The sequence below is a fragment of the Amphiura filiformis genome, chromosome 18 (genome assembly GCF_039555335.1).
Source record: "Amphiura filiformis chromosome 18, Afil_fr2py, whole genome shotgun sequence".
In the NCBI taxonomy this organism is placed as follows: domain Eukaryota; kingdom Metazoa; phylum Echinodermata; class Ophiuroidea; order Amphilepidida; family Amphiuridae; genus Amphiura; species Amphiura filiformis.
Genome location: NC_092645.1, coordinates 58091576 through 58112821, shown reverse-complemented (window position 1 = coordinate 58112821; position 21246 = coordinate 58091576). Strand labels below are relative to the sequence as shown.

Genomic DNA, 21246 nt, shown 5'->3' with positions numbered 1-21246 from the left:
GTTCTTAAAAGGGGTTATGTCACAAAATCATGAAAATGGACCTAAGTGTTAGTTTTTGCTATAAGGGGTTATCTACACCCTTTGTGCAAGTTTCAACTGATAGTGAAATTATGTGGTAGAGCATTGAAACTGCAAGGACAAAACCATGGCCATAAAAACTTTCTTTGCCATTATCTCGAAATGCACTCAAAGTGATTTAACCCCGTTAGAACTAGGATCTTTAACCATCATGCAATCATCCTTTAATATGAGCTAGACTAAATCTAAAACAGCTCCCTTGAGCACATGAGGAATATTTGTGTAGCGCTCCTTGGTCCATTTGATAAACCAATAGTAAAGGTATGCCTATAAGGCCAAAAAAAAATTTTGTTTGTTTGTCCATAGAGGCTTATGAAATAGTTGGGTCGGTAGGTCGGATTTTTTTATTTTTTTTACAGACATTGCACTTGAAACTGACAATTTGAAGACTGGTAAATAAGTCAAAACACACAGCACTTCACTGGTTTAACTCTTGAGATGGTTCTGCATGTTATACTGTTCATTTTCTTTCTTTAAATTTGTACTAACCACTGCTTTATACGATGTCCCATCGATGCCAAAAAAAAAAATCAAAAATCAAAAAAAAAAAAATTCAAAAAAAAAAAAAAAAAAAAAAAAAGACACGGTCGGGACCAGGGTACACGGTCGGTCGGATGTGGACAAACAAACAATTTTTTTTTGGGGCCTAATATAAGTAGTTCTTGAAAGACATGTCAGAGGAGATTAACTGGCAGTTTTGAAAGACAATGGTCCTTTCTATCGGATTTTTTATCTATTCAATTTATTTTCAAATCTCTACTTCCAACTAGGATATTGATAATGAAAATGTATCATGATAAACGCTAATGGCATTATCTAAAGCAAGCCTACTCCCATCATAAGCGCTTCCTAGTAATCTCTAATCTCTCGATTAAGCACTTTCTAGTATTGAAGCCTCTTTTCTAAATTGTGGGATAGGCTTTTACGACGGGAATTCATAACAATTAGTGGGTTTTTAGCGGGTTCGCCATCGGACAAGGTTAGAACTGTCAAGCTTTCGTCAGTTCTGACTTTTTCAGGACAAAGTACCTAAGAATGAGACATGTAAGCCGCCCCTTGCCTACTGATGGCTCTGAAAAGAGCCGTTCACCAAAGACTGCCCCTTGTCAACAGAGAACAAGCAGATCTCGCCTATCTGCTTTTCTCTCTATTGGGCTATTCCAGTTGAAATCGATACACCTACTGAATGGGTGGAGTCACCTGTTCACACCCTGTGTGGGAGATTAATGTTATGTCCTCCATAGGGGTGGATGGATTTCAATTGGAATAGCCCATTATACATTTCTCTGCAATAGACTCATGAATACTGAAAAGATGGAGAGGTTCAATGTCTGCTGACGATTAGAAATGGAAGATTTGCACGCTTACCTTGGGCCTTTGTGATGCCCTTTCCCTCTACTAGGCTCAGTATTTCCCAACATCGCATCTCTCGGCGACAACATCGGTCTCAGCAGGGGATTGCTCAAACTATTCTGTTGGAACTTAAACACTGGTGGCGATGCACTCGTGGGTACACTCTGTGATGTCATCGTCGTCGTCCCTGTGAGACCCGGAAAGTTCTGACTGGAGTAGTCGTCGATCCGGAACAAAGCCGGCACGTCCTGAGGCACTGGTATCTGAGAATTCCCATGACCGCTTGGGTTGGATATCGGTGACTGACTGTGAGGTGGTGGTGAAGGTTGCAGCGACATGTTCCCTTGTGCTTTCGTTGAGCGGCTTGCGCCAGGAATTGAAGAGCGGCACTGGAGCTGGATGAGCTTTCCGGACTTGGACTTTGATGTGGCGGGGATTGTAACATCTGGTTCATAGTTCGGTGTTGGTACCACCAGCAGACATATTCGTCATCATGTACTGACTTGAGTTTGCCACCGCCGTGCTAACACCTGCTGATTCTGATGAGAGGCTTGCGCTGCGGCTTCAGCTGCCATTAGTTCGGGATCTTTCTCGTCACCTGTGTAGTTCATGTGATCCTCCATGGTCAGCCCAGGGTGCTGGGACTCAAAGTGGCGTCTCAAGGATCGGATGTCGCAGTACGACTTGCCGCAGTTGTCCACTGAGCATTCATAAGGCTTCTTGCTTCGATGCGTCAACATATGACCGGTTCTATTTGAAAGAAATGAAAAAAAAAAAAATGAAAAAGTTAACAGTGTGCTAAGAATATGAGCATTACTCATATAAATAGTAATCCCTGAAACTCTGCGAAATCAAAATACAAAATTGGAGCAGATAAGGTCCAAATTCTTGCCTCCATTGTACACCATCTATCAAAGCAAGCAGCTCAATCCAGTGTGACCATGCTTCACTGTTATTACATGAACAATGTACATGTATGTTTAGCACCAACTTTACACTCATGTGGTATCAAAAATGCAAACAATTAGGAATGAAACTGTTCATTAATGAAAATTTTCAGTTATTTTAAAGACATTTCATTATTGATAAATGATGTTCCGAAGTTCACACGCTCAATTGAATGCCAAAGCAAAGAAAACCCACACACCCCAGCCCTCCACACACACAATTCGACCAACCAAACCTGCTCATGTAGACATTGCTTCAACACTTCACACACACAGACTCAATGCAAATAATGACATTCAAGGTACTACAAAAGAACAGACAACACTTCCTGTCAGACACCAACCAATTCTGGGTTTGTTATCAAATCTTTTCATCAACAATTGATTCACTTTTGATCTTACAAATTACCACTATGATCTCCCCTTTTAAAACACTATCATTTTATTCTCCAAGTTACTTACAGAGGTCTTCAAATAGCATCCTCTGCTCATGGCTTTTACATTATGGGTGTTCTTGAACCAATAACTTTTTGGCACTATTGCCAATATATAAAGACTTGCCAATACACACATCAGGCTTGTAGGCACCAAGATATGACAAGATACACTGTAAACTAAAAACGTCCTAACAAGGAAAAATCAACCTAAGATTAACTCACTACTACAATGGGGAATTATCTCTTCACTCCTTTGTGCCTCAATTCAAATTAGGTGAAGTTAGGGCACTAAAGAATTGAATTTAGGGCACTTCTTAGGACACCACTTCACTTAACAAAGGTAATTTGACTTTTAGGACAGTAGCTTCACTTCAAGTGGGTTTCCTGGGAGTGAAGTGGTTTCATTATTATATTGAAGTGGGTGTCCTAAAAAGTTTTCTAACTTCAATTCTTTAGTGCCCTAATTTCACCTAAGTTGAACTGAGGCACAAAGGAGTGAAGAGATAATTCCCCATTGTAGTAGTGAGTTAATCTTAGGTTGATTTTTCCTTGTTAGGACCTTTTTAGTTTACAGTGATAGCAATATTCCCTAATGATCATGTGATGTTTCAGGTCAGTGTGTTGTGGGATATAGAAATCTTCACTTGTATTATTTAGTAGGAGATTTGGAGGTCATCGAGGGTTTAGGGCCAGATGGCATTATCTGCAATAGCTGGCCCATAGACATTGACAATATCTACATCCTATATGGTACACATAGACAATATGACACCTGGCAGCTATTGCAGATAGGGCCTTCTTGCCCTAAACCCTTGAAGTTTTAAAATAATTGTCACAACTTCTAGGTGACACTCATATAAATTATGCAAGACATTTCCCAGCTACCTGTACCTTGGTGCAGTCTTATTGGGAGGAGAGGGTTGAACATTTGAAATACAAAGGCAAACATCCTTGTGGGGGGGGGGGGTCTGAGCTTAATATCAGAGGCAATTTTGTGCTTATTTGTGGGAGTAGAACCCTCTCAGAAAGGCACATGCCATTGTCAAAAATGCATTTACCTCCAATACAAACAGTACCATGCACTTTATTATTACCACCAAGATAAGTCGCAAAATAGTCTCAATTCTCGCGTTTCACAATACGATGCGCCGCCAGAGGTTGCTTTTGGCAGTCAAATTTTCGACTCCAGAGTCGACATCGCCGTTCTAGCTGCTATTGAATTTTCACGCGAGTGTGATAATAAATATGTTGAAAACAGCTCCACGAAGGATTCCCTGTGATCAATAGATAGAACATCGATCTACTATAGTTGTAAATTGTTGTTTTAGTGTGCATTCGCATGTAACATCATTATAATGATATTTAAACCGGCACAATGATGCATGTTCCTGTATTGTCTTCGTATTACGCGGGCTTTGGATGTCGACTCATTTTCCCATGATGCACTGCGTATTTTGGCCTCGACCCAGCGACCGCTGGAGGCGCATCGTATTGTGAAACGCAAGAATTGTTTGATTTTGTATCCAATGTAACATTGGCCAAATAGATGTCCAGAGTTGAAATGTATGAAATCTATCTGCACAAACAGCCTTTTTAACCTGTGCATACACAAGTGACATAGATTCCCTTACGGCATATTCCAAGAAACCAGTCTCCCTCCACTCAATTATGAAGTCTTGATTTTACTTTAATCATTTAGCACTCTTGACATGATGAAGATGTCAGGTTACAGGGCATCACTTCATCTTACTCATCACAAGTTATGTCCACACACTATGCCACTGTCTTGAGATTTAGCAAATTTTGAGATTGAACTAGGTGCATTATGAACATGAAGATGTGTGATTTAAAGCCCAAAGTGGATTCTTAGCCTTCCAGAGTTGAAGATTTATCCATACTTGTGATATGCGATAATGCTAGTGTTACACCCTCTAATCAGTGTAATCTTGAGACGCTGTACTCATGTAGCCATAGCTCCAGGTGCTTTACCATTTCTTTATAATAAATCAGCGCCAGGCCCCCCCCACAGGATGTTTTTTGCAAATTGTGATATTCTGGGACTTTTTTTAATACTTTTGCAAATTGGGGGGGATGCAGCCATGCATACGGGCCTGATAAATGCTGCATGTTTAATTAAGCATGTGGGTGCATGGGAGGAAGGTAGATACCAAATCTGCGTAATCTTGAGATGTTGTTCTCATGTGAACATGACACATGATCACCACCGGATGAATAATACTGACAGCACATAGCTGGATATGAGGAAGATAAACACCAAATCTGCGTAATCTTGAGATGCTGTTCTCATGTGAACATGACACATGATCACCACCGGATGAATAATACTGACAGCACATAGCTGGATATGAGGAAGATAAACACCAAATCTGCGTAATCTTGAGATGTTGTTCTCATGTGAACATGACACATGATCACCACCGGATGAATAATACTGACAGCACATAGCTGGATATGAGGAAGATTAACACTAAATCTGCGTAATCTTGAGATGCTGTTCTCATGTGAACATGACACATGATCACCACCGGATGAATAATACTGACAGCACATAGCTGGATATGAGGAAGATAAACACCAAATCTGTAATCTTGAGATGTTGTTCTCATGTGAACATGACACATGATCACCACCGGATGAATAATACTGACAGCACATAGCTGGATATGAGGAAGATAAACACCAAATCTGCGTAATCTTGAGATGTTGTTCTCATGTGAACATGACACATGATCACCACCGGATGAATAATACTGACAGCACATAGCTGGATATGAGGAAGATAAACACCAAATCTGCGTAATCTTGAGATGTTGTTCTCATGTGAACATGACACATGATCACCACCGGATGAATAATACTGACAGCACATAGCTGGATATGAGGAAGATTAACACTAAATCAGATTAATCTTGAGATGCTGTTCTCATGTGAACAAGACTCCAGGTACTCCACCATTAATATGAATCAGTGATGTGTGTTACAGCACGTGGGTGGATGGAGGGAGGATGCCTGTGAGATCATGCTAGACTTTGTCAAAAACTTCTGTGACATTTTGTGATTAATTCAAGCAGAAAATTATCAAGTCAGATTGATCAATTTTGTAATAGCTAGAGCTGCAATTAATGAAGGCCACAAACTGAGTGTGTATTTGAACAATTACTGTATATCTTCTAAGAAATGCCCCGGACGTTAAATTTACAAAAGGGGGCATTTATTAGGTCATTTTTACAAAATAATTCCCCCAAAGAAATCGTTTGGTATGCTTAAAAATCACATGGAAATGACTAACTATGAACTTAGGATCAAGGACTTCCGGTTCATTTCCGGGTTTACGATGTAATTTTCGCCAATAACAATGCCATTATATTACTGATCGTGTGTGGACCGTGGTAAGCTTACTTACACAAGATAGTATTGAACATGTTTGTTTCAATGAGAGTTGGGGGCATTTATTTAATTAAATTTTTCAGAAAGACGGAGGGGCGTTTAGCAGTTCTACGGTATGTCACACAATGTTCTATGACCATCACTGTACCATGTTTGTTTTATTAGTTTTATTCTGACTGATTTTTACCAATTTTGATTGTACTCAACCACATCCATAACATATCTCATATTTGTTCCTACATACCGTACTTATAAATCCACTTGAACAAGGCTGTGAAAAAGACTAACCCCTTCACTGTATACTGCTCATCAACTACTCCTCTAGCCTGGTTTTCACTCATTTACTGATCCTTTTTAAAGCGACAAGATTTTTATTATGATTATCAAAAGTTTCAATCTTTGGCTCTTCCTAATTGCAAATTTCACAAAAACAAGCTATTTTATAACAGTAGAGATCGACAATGAAGAAGCTGAACTACAATATGTTGTAAAAATATATTATTGGTATTTAATGTAAACTCCACTACCCAAAAATGGAAACTCATCATGAGGGTAAGGAGGTACTCTTACTGGGATTGGCACTTCCTACACCCACACATGTGTGCAAGTTTAATCTCAAAACTACTCATGTGACTCAGGACTGATTGTTCAAAAACATTTTTGTGTGTGTGCAAATTCAAATTATTTACAATTTCTAAATTTATCACGATTTTTCGGGGGTAAAATCTGCGTATTTAAGTAACTGTTGTCCGCATTAATCTGAAATACAACTTCTTTTTAAGGCCTACAAATAGTATGAAATTTACCACCATAAGAGGCCTATGAGAATGTGTCTGTATCATGTAGCCTGGGGCTTGTAGGGGTGTATGCGGGGGTGTTTGTGCATTGTACCACCATAATGAGGCCTATATGAGAATGTGTCTGTAGGTAGCCTGGGACTTGTAGGAGTACATGTGGGGTGTTTGTGTGTCGAGGGGTGTCTTGTCTTGTCGCATACGCCCAAATTTAGTTCCGAAGCCACTGTTTGCCAGTAAAAATCAGTGCTCAGTTCCCAAAATGTTGCAAGATTTTCCTTCAAAAATTGTGAAACCAAAAAATTTACCAAAAGCTGACAAGTACAGCTAAAAGTAAGAGCTACCTGTACAGAAGAACCCTCAGGAAACCTTAGAAATGGTCGTTGCCTCAAAATATGACAATGTGCAAGCAAGTAAAACAGTCTCATCTCTTCTGGTGACTATCAACATACACAGTTATCTTGACCATGAAACATGCCACCTTGTTGTCAGAGCACAGCCCCTCTCCCATCTTGATTTTATGTCAATGCTCTTGTATTTCAACCGCTTCCAGTATCTTTTAATACCCAGGCTGGAAACTTATCTTCAAAGAACTCTACATCCAGACTTGATTCTCCAGGCTTGATAGTTTAAAAAAAGTTGAGGAGTGTGATAAATAACACTCCTCAAACTTAACAGTAGTGCCATTTTGTGAATGAGTGTGATTACACTTAAAATGTGATGTAAGCTTCAAGATTAACCCTAACCCAACTAGGACTCACTAAAGCTCACTATTAAAACCGCTCTGCGTGCACGGATTCCACGGGACTTGATGACGCAATCAGGCGAAGTCATATATACCCAGGAATCGTTGGCGGGCCAACGTCACCTGTGTAGCTACACGCTGGGGATCTTCTGCGTGGCATGCGAGGGGTCCGAGGCTCGAATCCCGGGGGTACCAAGTGACTTTCTTCTTCATCTTCTCTCCTTTTTCTTTCCTTCTTTCCCTTCCGATAGCACAAAAACCACGGGTAGGGTTAGGGTTAAGGAGTTATTTAAATCGCACTCCTTATGATCATTTAAGGAGTGCGGAGGAGTGTGATAGCACTCACACTCTTCAAAACTTAAAGCTTGATACTCAGTCCCATCACCTCTTATGAAGAAACTTTGCCAATCACAAACTGCACTAAATTTTAACTATGTGCAGTTTTGAGAAAATAGGCAAATAGAAGTTAAAATAATGTTGATTGAACCCTTGCATTTTTTGGTTCCTGAAACAACATCTCACAATCTGAAATGTATTCTTAGCTTTCCCGTTTCCTGCCAGCACCAAATTTCTGAGTAATCTGGCAAAATTTAGCAATTTTAGTATTTCAGAAAATCCTTCAAAAAGCCTCTATCAGGCCAGAGCTGATGCTCCCAGACAAGGGAACTGTCTCCGTCATTGAAGTCAGCATTTTCGGTCAAACTCTTGAATAATTAACAACCTGAAATGTCAGTCATCCTCTTGTTGAAACTGTAAACTGGCTGATACAGGTGGCTGCAATAGTCCGACAAGTAGGAATTTTTTTCTTTTAGGAAAAGTAGTACTTTTTTTAGTTACCAGACTATACTCAGCTCATATAAGACTATGATAACTATCTCACATGACGCAAGAAGGTTGAATCGCGAAAGATGGGGTGGTTAGTCTTTCATGAGTGGTCAGAGTTTTGAGTATAGTTGGTCAACTAAGAAAAAACAGGCCCTACTTGCCGGACTAGGCTGCCATGGATACCTTATTCAACCTAATTAGCACACCTTCCCTTAGAAGCGCCCCTACATAATTTTTTCAAGTGACAACTGTCAAAGCACTTGTACATAAATTGCATCCAATGTCTGAATAAAATTACCTTCTAAACCTACCAATTTAGGATAAAGATGATTTTGACTTCCGATACACTGTATTTTCAGGGGTGTATTTCGGGGCACCCAGCACGCGCCCACCCAAATTTTTGCAGAGCAGCGTCTGACTTTTGTGTATTTTTGCAGAGCGACGTTTGACTTTGCAGTGGCTCAGTGCCCCCCTATTGAAAATTCCTGGATCCGCCCCTGAATTTTGAATGTTTATGTCTGTAAATTCCAATTTGTAACACAATACTATACTGTATATTGGGACAATTTGATTAATTCTGGATAGTTAAGTGGGCATTTAATTGGTGCTTCCAAATTATTCACATTTTACTGTGTAATACATATTTTCACAGGGGTAAAATTTCATCGCTGCCTGTTTGATCGGGAAAAGAGCAAAAAAATTCCTACTGATTATTTCCTTGTAAAGAAATCTATTACTTTGTGGGTATTTTTTCAAGACAAGCCACCTTAACTAAATAGAGATGCCCAGGAACCACATGATTCCTGGACATGTACATGTCAATTTCACAACATTTTAAAATTTAAAAACCTTGCACAGAACATTATTTATTCAACTTGTCCAGCCAACCATGTCTTAAAATTAATGACATACCAAACATTTGCTTGAGATTAACAAACAATTAATTAACAAAGCCTTGAACATCAACATATGAACTATTATGGAAAAAATTCAAAAACAAATCCAATGCAATATTGCTGATGATCAAAATAAGGTAGAGAGAGCTCTTGCACACACACCACAGTACTCATAAGAATCTATGAAGGCATGACTGCCCAGTGCCCAGGCATGACTGCTTTCCAAATATTTGTGGACATTATATTATTTTGGTGAAACAATGAAATCCATTTGAGGAGCATCTGCATGCAATACACCTTGTAGGGCTTTGTAGGCATTTATTTGTTATGTACCTGCAGCAAGATAACCAACTGCTTAAACTCCCCTCAACCCCCGGGCCTCAACCTCTCAATTATTATTTAACCCGAGCACTACTTGCCGATCTAACATTGTCTCTGATTGGTCAATTACATGATATCTTCATTTTAATCACCGATCAGAATGGAGCTTTGCAAATAATTCCCCGATTTATTTGGGTGGTGTAATTATTCTAACAATGTTGCTGATTGGTCCAATATATAATGAAAACTTCTTTATGACCAATAGGCAGGTAGTTCTCATCTGGGTTAACAACATCCAGCATTTCACATCACATGGAGTTGATTGAACACCAGTTTACCGACCTTAATTAATGCATCTAGGGAAGCAAAAAGAAAGGAGACACTCCATCTCTAGATAGGAAATGCTTTCTCTTGCTGTACAAAGCATCATTATGAGCAAACATTATCTTATCTCTGATGGCAAAGTTCTATAACATCCAGTCAACAAGCATAGCTCAAAAGTTAACCTTAAGTTGTGGACTATGAGTTTTTGTACCCAATATACTCAAAGGTCATTCTATGCATGTAGGAGTCTATTGGGGTTAAAGAACTATGTACTCACAGATGAGCATGTTTAAGATCCAAGTGCATCCAGCATCTCAACCTCCTGAACAAAGCAAACCACAAAGTATGACTAGCAATTCAAACATGCTCATCTGTCAGGGGCAAAGTTCTTCTATCCCAACATTTTTGTACTAAAAGAATGACTTCTCAAACGTAATGAGTACAAAACTCATACCCAACATCAACTTTCCAGCTATGATTATTAAATGGGGTTCATTGAACTGTGGCATTGGATATGAAAGTGGCTCCCAGTGATACTGGTGACAAAGAGTGAGCAGCTACCAAGTTTTGGAAGACATCCAAGGTGTGTTGAAATCCAGTGACTCATCACATCTAAATGGAAGGCAATGCAAGGCATGTAAACAACAATATTCCACAGATAAAGAAATGGTGACCATTGTACATACATATATATCAAAACAGAAACGGAAATGGAAAACTGTTTTATTTGAATGGTGACTTATTAGTCCATCACTTTTGTTCTCTGAAACAATCATGACTAATCTATACCCTTTCCTGGATTTTCAAGACACTTTTGACACCCTTACAGAAGTTCCTTTTCAAGATATAGGGCTTGCAACAAATTTAATACCTTTCTTGTTGTGTGATTTTAACACCATACATGTAGATCTGATCGTTTTTACCCTGAAATTTACATAATCTACAAGCACAAAAATCCAATAGAAACGCAAGACCCTGCACATGGCTCAATTAACCTGCATCAAATATTGCATTTATAAAGCATTTGTTGCATCATTCCATCACACACTGTGAGACCAGAGCTTAAAATAAATTGTTGTTCGGAGAGCTCAAAATAAATTGTTGTTCTGATGCAACCAACATTGGAACTTGCACTGTTAACAGGCCTATAAATTGTCACATTTTATTATGATACAAACATGGTGTTTTCTCCTTCAGTTTCAGAATTATGTTAAGCCATTTTCAGCAGACCCATTAATGAATTTGTCACCAGTACACATTGCACATCCTTTACTAAAATGTTGATGATGATGATTTAAGGGGGTACTACACCCCTGGCCAATTGTGTGCCTATTTTTGCATTTTTCTCACAAATTATAGCGCATTGGTGACAAGTAAGATATGTATATGATAGGGGCAAGGACTACAACTACTGCAGTGAAAATTCAGCAACTCAAGTCAAGTAGTTATTGATTTATTGATCAAATAATGGTTTTCCCTCATTTTTGACTGTAACTCCACAAGTGTTGTCTGTGCTGAAATAAAATTTCCAGTGCAGTAGTTGTAGTCCTTGCCCCTATAATATACATATCTTACTTGTCACCAATACGCTATAATTTGTGAGAAAAATGCAAAAATAGGCACAAAATTGGCCAGGGGTGTAGTACCCCCTTAATACCAACAACCATCTATTAATGATATCAAACTATTAATAAACATTGCCCATCACTACAGAACAAAATATAGGCCTCTGTATCAAAACAATATTTATTTTCCAACCCATTATTTACATCTGTCCATAGTTCTTGTAACAAAGCAGCAGGGCCAGTGAAGTTATCTTTCTATATCAACACTGAACTGATCTATTTCTGTTTTGCCAAGTCAACAGGGAGCATCTGCATATATATTACAACACAGATACTGCCGTCTTACTTGGGAGAAAGTTGTTTTTGTATCAATCAGTTTAAGTGACTTCCAGTGTCGCTCACTACACCGTCAACCGTACTGTTTCTACTGGGTACGCCGCTGCATATTGCCCACTAAAATCACAGATCCTGGAAAAATGGTGACAAAGGGTTAGACATTGGCTCTGTTTGGGACAACATCCAGATTCCCCAGAATCAAGGGGTGCCACAACATCTTCTTGTTTGATGTCATCTACAGTACACCTGTGATGTCATCGGAGCCTCAGAGGCGTCTTAACATCACTAGCAACAACAAATCGTCAGAGCAATAACATCCACTGAAAATGCCGGTTGAGCCAGTGAAGTGTACCAAATTTGGGTAGTGTAGAAGTCTTTTGCTTTCCAACATAAGGTGGTTGCCGGTGAGGTTAACATAAGGTGGTTGCCGGTGAGGTTAACTCGCATCACCCTTCACCCAATCTGGGGCTGCTAACCCATATCACCCATCACCCTGTTGCTCAGTAGAAACACACTGATGGTAAAATGCCATAGATGTCTCATATTATTGAGTTGGATCTGTAGATACTGCATATTTCCTTGGGATGGCAAATCTGTCCATGTTTCTGGCAAGGAAGGGCACTGACCAGTGCAGCTATCTTGCTATGTCAACACTCATCTATTTCCAGAACTGGAGAACAATCAATTATATTCAATATTGTGGATACAGTTCAAGATAAGCACAATGCAAGTAAATCAAATCAAAGGCATCTCACCCATTGTACACAGATATACGCAGTGGTGGTACCATAAATGTCAATTTCAGGGAGGAAAAGTGTGAAACTTTGTAATTTTTTTTACACCAAATGATAGAATTTCCAGTTCCATAAAATTCTTAACAAATTTGGTCCTTTCACTCAATCTCTATTTGAAGTAGCTTTCCAGATTAATTTTTACAACTCCCATTAATCTCACACGAAATCTTTATACCAATCAATTGTCCCAATTCTTGCCAAAATTTGAACCCTTGGCAAGTCTACATTACTTGCAGTTTACAATACTATACCGTAAACCGGGGCTACTTTGCCACATTTTTTGGATGTTGTGGTGCGCCCTCTTTTTATGTTTGCATGAATTGTTACATATAGAAGTGTTATTAAGCTACTTGCAGTTCGCCATTATGCACTATGTGCGGGAGAGCCTCGAACTGGCAGCATACATGAAAGGAAGAATTATGTAACCTTACACAGAGCGTTATGACTAGTTCAATTCCCATTCATGTATGCTGCCAGTTCGAGGCTCTCCCCTCATTATAGTGCATAATGGCGGAACTGCAAGTAGCTTAATTAGGAAAGCTATATGCCAGTGCATTTTACAACATTGGGTGGCAAAGTAGCCCCATGGGTAGGGGCTACTTTGCCAGACCTATTTTGAAGCAAGTTCAACCTTTGATTAAGGCTTCTTTGCCACCCTTTGGGTTTTTAAAATATAACAGGAATGACAAAACACCTATCTGAACAATCTAGAAGTCAATACATTGGGTGGCAAAGTAGCCCCATGGTACTGATGTGATCTGACCTGAATAAGAATTATTAGTATGGATAACTCTGAAACATCCTTTGAACCATCTAACTTATAGATTTCATTCTGGTTTGAAGGGTATTCCAGAATTAATCTATAAATCTATTCGAAACTGTCGGCATAACATATGAATTAGGGTGGCAAAGTTACCCCGGTATGGGGTGGCAAAGTAGCCCCCAACACTTCACAAGGCTGTGAGGGTACAAATCTACAGATTGAGGGTTTTGATATTTTATCTCAGTAGTAAGGACATAATAAAGTATCAAATTATACATTGGGTGAATTTGTGAAGTCAGTACTTGCGGCTGTGGGCTCGATATTTCGCAAAATATGAAAAATGTGTAAAAAAACCCTAAATTTTAAAATGACTTTTCCAAAGTTACTAACCACCATATACATGAACTACATATATGTACAGGTATATGGCATATAATATATTTTCACATGGGCAAATTGGAATCCTTGTGTTATTTTTGTGTAATCTGCACTAAAGGCATATATCATTTTACCGGTCGGGTGGCAAAGTTACCCCGGTAGTGGCAATGTAGCCCCGGTTTACGGTACTGTTATTCCCCCAGTCTGTGCAAGAAAGCTCAATGAATGAACAATAGCCAGTATAAGGCCAAGGAAAGTCAATTTTGAGTTTCCCGTCACCCGCCCTCACTTCATTTTCTGACCCTCACTTGAATTCATTATTGTGATTTTCCAAAAAATACCAATACAAGGCGGTTCTCGAACCACGAGTCTCGCCTGCTTTTGCGATTACTTTTGGTAGAGGTAAATGAATTTGGTGGTTATCGGCTGGGCACGATTATCTGGCTGATGGTGACCGTACCCATTAAGTTTCATGCCCATGCAACAGGTTTACTAATTTGACCTCAGATGACCCCTGGTGGCCTCGAAATGACCTTCCAAAAATTTGGCTTTAAATGTTGACTGTACCCACCAAGTTTCATGCCCGTACAACAGTTTTTACTAATTTGACCTCATATGACCCCTGGTGACCTCGAAATGACCTTCCAAAAATTTGGCTTTAAATGTTGACTGTACCCACCAAGATTCATGCCCGACCAACAGTTTTTACTAATTTGACCTCAGATGACCCCTGGTGACCTCCAAATGACCTTCCAAAAATTGGGCTTTAAATGTTGACCGTACCCACCAAGTTTCATGCCCAGACAACAGTTTTTACTCATTTGACCTCAGATGACCCCCAGTGACCTCGAAATGACCTTCCAAAAATTGGGCTTTAAATGTTGACCGTACCCACCAAGTTTCATGCCCAGACAACAGTTTTACTCATTTGACCTCAGATGACCCCCAGTGACCTCGAAATGACCTTCCAAAAATTTGGCTTTAAATGTTGACTGTACCCACCAAGTTTCATGCCCGTACAACAGTTTTTACTAATTTGACCTCAGATGACCCCTGGTGACCTTGAAATGAAAAACAAAAAATGTGGCTTTAAATGTTGACTGTACCCACCAAGTTTCATGCCCATACAACAGTTTTTACTAATTTGACCTCAGATGACCCCTGGTGACCTTGAAATGACCTTCCAAAAATTTGGCTTTAAATGTTGACTGTACCCACCAAGTTTCATGCCCGTACAACAGTTTTTACTAATTTGACCTCAGATGACCCCTGGTGACCTTGAAATGACCTTCCAAAAATTTGGCTTTAAACGTTGACTGTAACCACCAAGTTTCATGCCCATACGACAGTTTTACTAATTTGACCTCAGATGACCCTGGTGACCTTGAAATGACCTTCCAAAATTTGGCTTTAAATGTTGACTGTACCCACCAAGTTTCATGCCCGTACAACAGTTTTTACTAATTTGACCTCAGATGACCCCTGGTGACCTTGAAATGACCTTCCAAAAATTTGGCTTTAAATGTTGACTGTACCCACCAAGTTTCATGCCCATACGACAGTTTTTACTAATTTGACCTCAGATGACCCGTGGTGACCTTGAAATGACCTTCCAAAATTTGGCTTCAAATGTTGACTGTACCAACCAAGTTTCATGCCCATACAACAGTTTTTACTAATTTGACCTCAGATGACCCCTAGTGACCTTGAAATGACCTTCCAAAAATTTGGCTTTAAATGTTGACTGTACCAACAAAGTTTCATGCCCATACGACAGTTTTTACTAATTTGACCTCAGATGACCCCTACATGACCTCAGTGACCTTGACGCACTAACCAATACAAACCAGTTCTGTCTCGGGTCAAGATGCACCCACCCACCAAGTTTGAGGAACGTGCGACTCATAGTCTCCGAGAAAATAGGCGGAAGGCAAACTTTAACCAAAACTTTAACCAAATTTGTCACATACACCCCCACACACACCCCTACACACATACATACGGAAAAGTGATTATATAGTCTCCTGCCTTATCAGGCGAGAGACAAAAAACTGATTATATTTGCAAAAAGAATAACGAACATCCCTTTATTTTTTGTGGAAAAAACAAAATCAAAACATACATTTTGCTGTCAACCTTGCAGACTCTTTGTAATATACTTTTGAATCTCATTTGGGCTAAACATCCATCTTCAAGTGAGTGAGCGGCAAATAACAACACATTTTACATGCGTGTTGGTCATAAAATGAAAGTCAGACAAATAATGAATAATGAAAAAGTTACCTCACTTGTTTTCAGAAATTATGTGACGGGAAACTCAAAATTGACTGTTAGGGGCCTAATGAACGAGCAAAGAATACCACATTCACAACAAAAATGTGCTGTGTTTATGGTGATGCAGAATGGCTGCCCCCCCCCCTGCAATTTTCTGAGAAATTTTGGAATTCATACATGTATTTATTTTATGCACCTGGGAAATGAAATACTTTGTATATAATGTGGTTTTGGATGTGGGAGTGAGCAAGTGTGGAAAATCAATATTCCATTCATCATAAACAGAAAACCCACTGGACTGTCAGTTAGTGCATTTATGTGTGGCATGTGCATGTGGGTCTATATTTCGCATTTGATTTCTGTGAAATGCGTACTTATCTTGGAACAAAACTGCATGTTTTCAACGTTAAAACCCTCTGCATTGCCTTACACAGTAATGACAGCATGCAGCAGGCTTGGTAGAGGTCAGACAAAGGTCTCAGACACAACCACTGTGTGAGCTAGCCAGGCAGAGCCTGAGAGCACCAACAACAGAGTTCATCGTCCTAACCCAGATGGGAGCAACCTTTGGCATGCTTTCTAAAACCATAATAAGCAGGATTGCCACTTGGGGCAAGGTACATTGTACATGCAGCACAAAATGTAGGCCTACCTTGAAATGGCCCATTTTTCTGTAAGAGCTTGTAAGCCATGTAGATGCTAAAGGCATCATATCTCACTTCCTTCAACTCCCAGCTTCAACTATGCTGGTAAAGCTACTGAACTGAAGATATAGTTTGTAAGAGTGCAATAACAAAGTTCATCATAACAAAGTGCTTACTTTGTTTTACCTTGAGTTTGATGGTGACAACAGTGCTTTTACCTTGCAACACAGACAAACTGCTCTTGCATGCATGAGTATACGCTCTATGGGAAGTTAGTGCAAGTAATTCAATCCTGCAACCAGTGAAGCGCTACCAAACTTGATGAACTATACGTATTGGCATAATATCACAAAATGTGCCATGCATGAAGCAGCCCAATGTTATGATGACAGCAAATACAGCCCAATTGGGAGCAAAACACCAGTACTCTGCAACATTGCGGGTTCAGTGTGTACACAATAAGACAACAATAACTGTACTATCAATAAGTTGACCACAGGAATGTCTATTATTGGTTACATATTCACCTGCTCTTTGCCCACTCAGCCCTTCCTACAGCTGCACACCCAAAACCATACATCAAATGATACACTGATCTCTATAAAATGGGACTAACCACAAAATAGGAAATATACAAATGGGTAGGCATATCATAAACAAAGCCAATGCATAATAGTTCTGAACTCTAAAAAGATCATAGAATAACATATCTGAGAGAGCGCCAAGTTACAGAAACTGATTGCGTAATTCTAGAATGGGTGATGATTATCCTATTCGCCATAGAAGTAGTGATGTAACAAGATTAATTACCATAGCAATAGATGAATACAATTTTGAATGTCTTGCCCTGCACTACAAGTAGGCTGTATTCATCATTTGTCATGTCTGTGTATGTCTGCAATCATAGATTAAATACAATACCACTCTTTTCAAAGACACTATAAATCGTACAGGTGTGGGTAACGTCAGCACAATTTCAAATTTCCATAGAATTACGATCCAGCCCTATTCTTTGATAATGGTGCGATACAGAGTTACATAGTACATCTAGTGCAGGGCAATACATTAAAAAAATTAATGGTAATTAATCTTGTTACATCACTACTTCTATGGCGAATACAGGAGACACACATTAACTTTGCATACTGATCAATTCACCCTTGTAAGTTGAAACTTCGGAACATACTCTGGCTGTGATGATTATTCTGGTTGAAGACTGATTAGGGCAATGTGCTGAAATGCATGAGGAGCTGAGTGTGAAGCTTATTCTGGTTGAAGGCTGGTGATAAGGAAAATTACATATGCAGAGCTACACCCCGAAATAATGCGAAATATGTGCAATATGATTATTGGATGTATGAGCCATACCAAGAATGAAAATTTTGAAGCCAAACTGACTTGAAAATATGCAGCTAATTAAAGTTCTTTGCCAAGACCAAAGGAAAAACTTACAGTTTTTCTGCTGACAGTTTTGAAAATATGCAGCCTAATCACCTCATAACATAAATCCATCACATATTGAATGAAACATGGAATGCAAATTCAATAGATTTTTAAACAGGATTATAAAACAATCTGTAATTCCATTAAAACATAATGGACATCTCATTCTCAGCCATTTCTCAACATCCACAAGGAATTTAAGAATGCAGACTTTCAATTGAAAAATTCTATAACAATAGTGCACTGCCAATATCCAGGGCTGGCAAACTTTTCTTGACCCCCATTTTCCAGAACTAGTGGAACTTTGTAAGTAAAGCTAATGGGGAGTAATAACAGAATGCTAACAATAGTGGGCATATTATGTGACAGGGTTACTTGGCAAAATGGCTGACAAGTTCTCCTAAATATGCCTAAATCAGTTGTATTAAACCAGGGTTAACAAACCTTGTAAGTTTCTCTACCCCTTTGTCACTGACCTCTATTGAGAGACCCTCTACATCTTTTCCCTCATCATTTCTTGACTTTTTGTAAGAAAAATTAATGCAGAGCAAATTCAAGACCAAGCAATGTGTGTAGCCAAACTCTAGACCAATAGGCTAAACCTAATCAATGATGGAAGGTCTTGAGACCAGATCTTGAGATCATTTGAAGACCTAATTTTGCTAGGCTTGAGTTTCAAACCCTAAAGTCTCTTTCTCAGTCTCGTCTCAGGTCTCAACATCTTCAAACATGGTCCGAGACCGAATATGAGCAGTGAAAATGAATTTTTATTTATTTTTCTGCTAATAAATTGAGATCAACAGGACTTATATTGCAAATTAATGTTGCTAGTAGGCCTAGACCCTACCTTAATTGCCAACATTCAACTAGAAACTGTATACAAAATAATTATGACACTATAAATACAGCAATAGGTCCATTAGGCCTAAAGAAAAAAATTGTTTGATTGGCGTAACCCGACCGACCCTAAAGTTTGTTCGGCTTATATAAGGCGGAAAAAATAAGACTCATAACAACATGTATTGATATAGAATGGCATGCACGCAGTTGGGCGCAATGCTTAACTCTAGTTGTGCGTTGCGTAATGCGTGACTGGCGCACGCTTATGTGAATTTACGCGAGCATGAGTTGGGACTTTATTGACGCGCGCAGTAACAAAAGCCGAATAATTTCAACCCTACCTACCTACGCTATGCCAATAAAACAAGTTTTTTAGACCTTACATGTATGAACATATTAAAACATTCACCATGGTCACTCTTGCAGAAGACTGGAGAATATGATAATGACTAAAATGTATTAGAAGACAGCTGACCTGGACTAACTGAATCATCCCTTACAACTTATTACCCCATAATAATTTGATGAGATTTTGATATCATGTTTTTAAAAAACATCATTTTTTTTTTTGCATTTTATCAAATATTTCAATGAAAAGGAGACCAAAATGCAGAAATGTCCATGCTTTATCTTGGGAATAAGCTTCTGGCACTTGCTGCATGTCTGACACAGCAAAATTATATGGACAAGATCTCAATGTCCATCCAGTTAATTGCCTAATTATAATACTCTACCTCTCACCAGTCCATCTGGAAGCTACAGAACATGCTTCTGCAAAAATTAAAGTCTGGTGTTGTCATATCATTTTGTACTGAAAATGTTCTTCCTCCACCTCACACAGATGCATGTTAGGGATTATATTTGATATCATATTGATAATTCATCCTATCGAAAACAAAATCAGGTCACCTTATACCTATTAAATTAATGTATGTTATCATTCATGACATAATATGCCATTGTGTTGTTTTTGATGTGGGCGAATTGGAGTGCGTGGGCGTGGATTGTGATCAAGGTACCAAGCATATTTACAACACCAATATTTCACAATTTTAATTTTGCTCTCCTTATAAACTTACGATTAAACAGAGTTGTAAGATATATATTCCTACTCATGGAAAGATGGTACTTGGATGAAAGGGGAAATCAGAAAAATGGCTTCATTATTCTGATATGAGAAAATGGATTTTAATTTTATTATTATTCATGAAGGAATAAAGAGTGATAAATGTTGCACTGTGGTATTGATGTGCAGTGTATGTTGTTCAATAATGCTGTTATTGTGTTGAAATCGAGACCAGTTTTTTTTGCAGGAAGGTTCAATACCCTTGTGAAATTTCAGTATCTGAAATGAGCACAACAAACCCGGTATACCCTGTTAAAACGGCTACATAATTAATGTAACAAACTCACAAGAGCCGTGTTCAGACGTAGGGTAGTTAACTCGAGAAAAGGGGTATTTACCTCGAGTAAAGTGCCCAGTCGGGGCAAGCTCGTGATAAAGGTCGAGTTTGTGCACGCGTCTGGACAGGAGTCGGGCAGTTTATCCCGACCTTATCTCGACCGATTTACCTCTGAAAAAAGTCAGAGGTAAATCCTTAACCTGACCTGAGCAGTCGAGGTAGATGCACGTGTGGATCGCACCAGAGGTAACAGTCGAGGTAAACAATGACCTTTTGCCAGATTTGACCTCCTTCTTGCTCCCGTCACATCCTAACCAGTTCAAGCATCATGATTATTGCGATAAGCTTTTGCTGTGTATCATTTGCAACACCAATTTGCCGATGAAGCAACAGGAAAACAATAGCTATTTTACATCCATTTTAATACTGCACGACATTTGTTTACAATCGGATTCAGATTTATTTTTAGAATCATGCGAATTAATTAGCCCAGCGGGTCAACGTAAGTGGCAGTACAACTTCCGGAAATTATACCCAGGTACAAAATGGTCGGGGTAAATTTACGTCGCCGGGTCGAGCTAAAAGGTCAGGGTAAAGTAAGTGTGGACAATCAGTCGAGTCAATGAAAATATTTGTGGTATTTTATCACGGGTTGTAAAAAATTTAACTCGAGTAATT

The 21246-nt window shown here is 39.0% G+C and overlaps 1 protein-coding gene across 1 annotated transcript in view; it reads right to left on the bottom strand.

The window, feature by feature from the left end:
* Positions 1-21246, bottom strand: part of LOC140139255 (uncharacterized) — a 99845-nt gene that overhangs the window by 23778 nt on the left and 54821 nt on the right. The window contains 1 exon segment of the mRNA XM_072161036.1: positions 1447-2181. Coding sequence (XP_072017137.1) covers positions 1447-2181 — 735 coding nt within the window.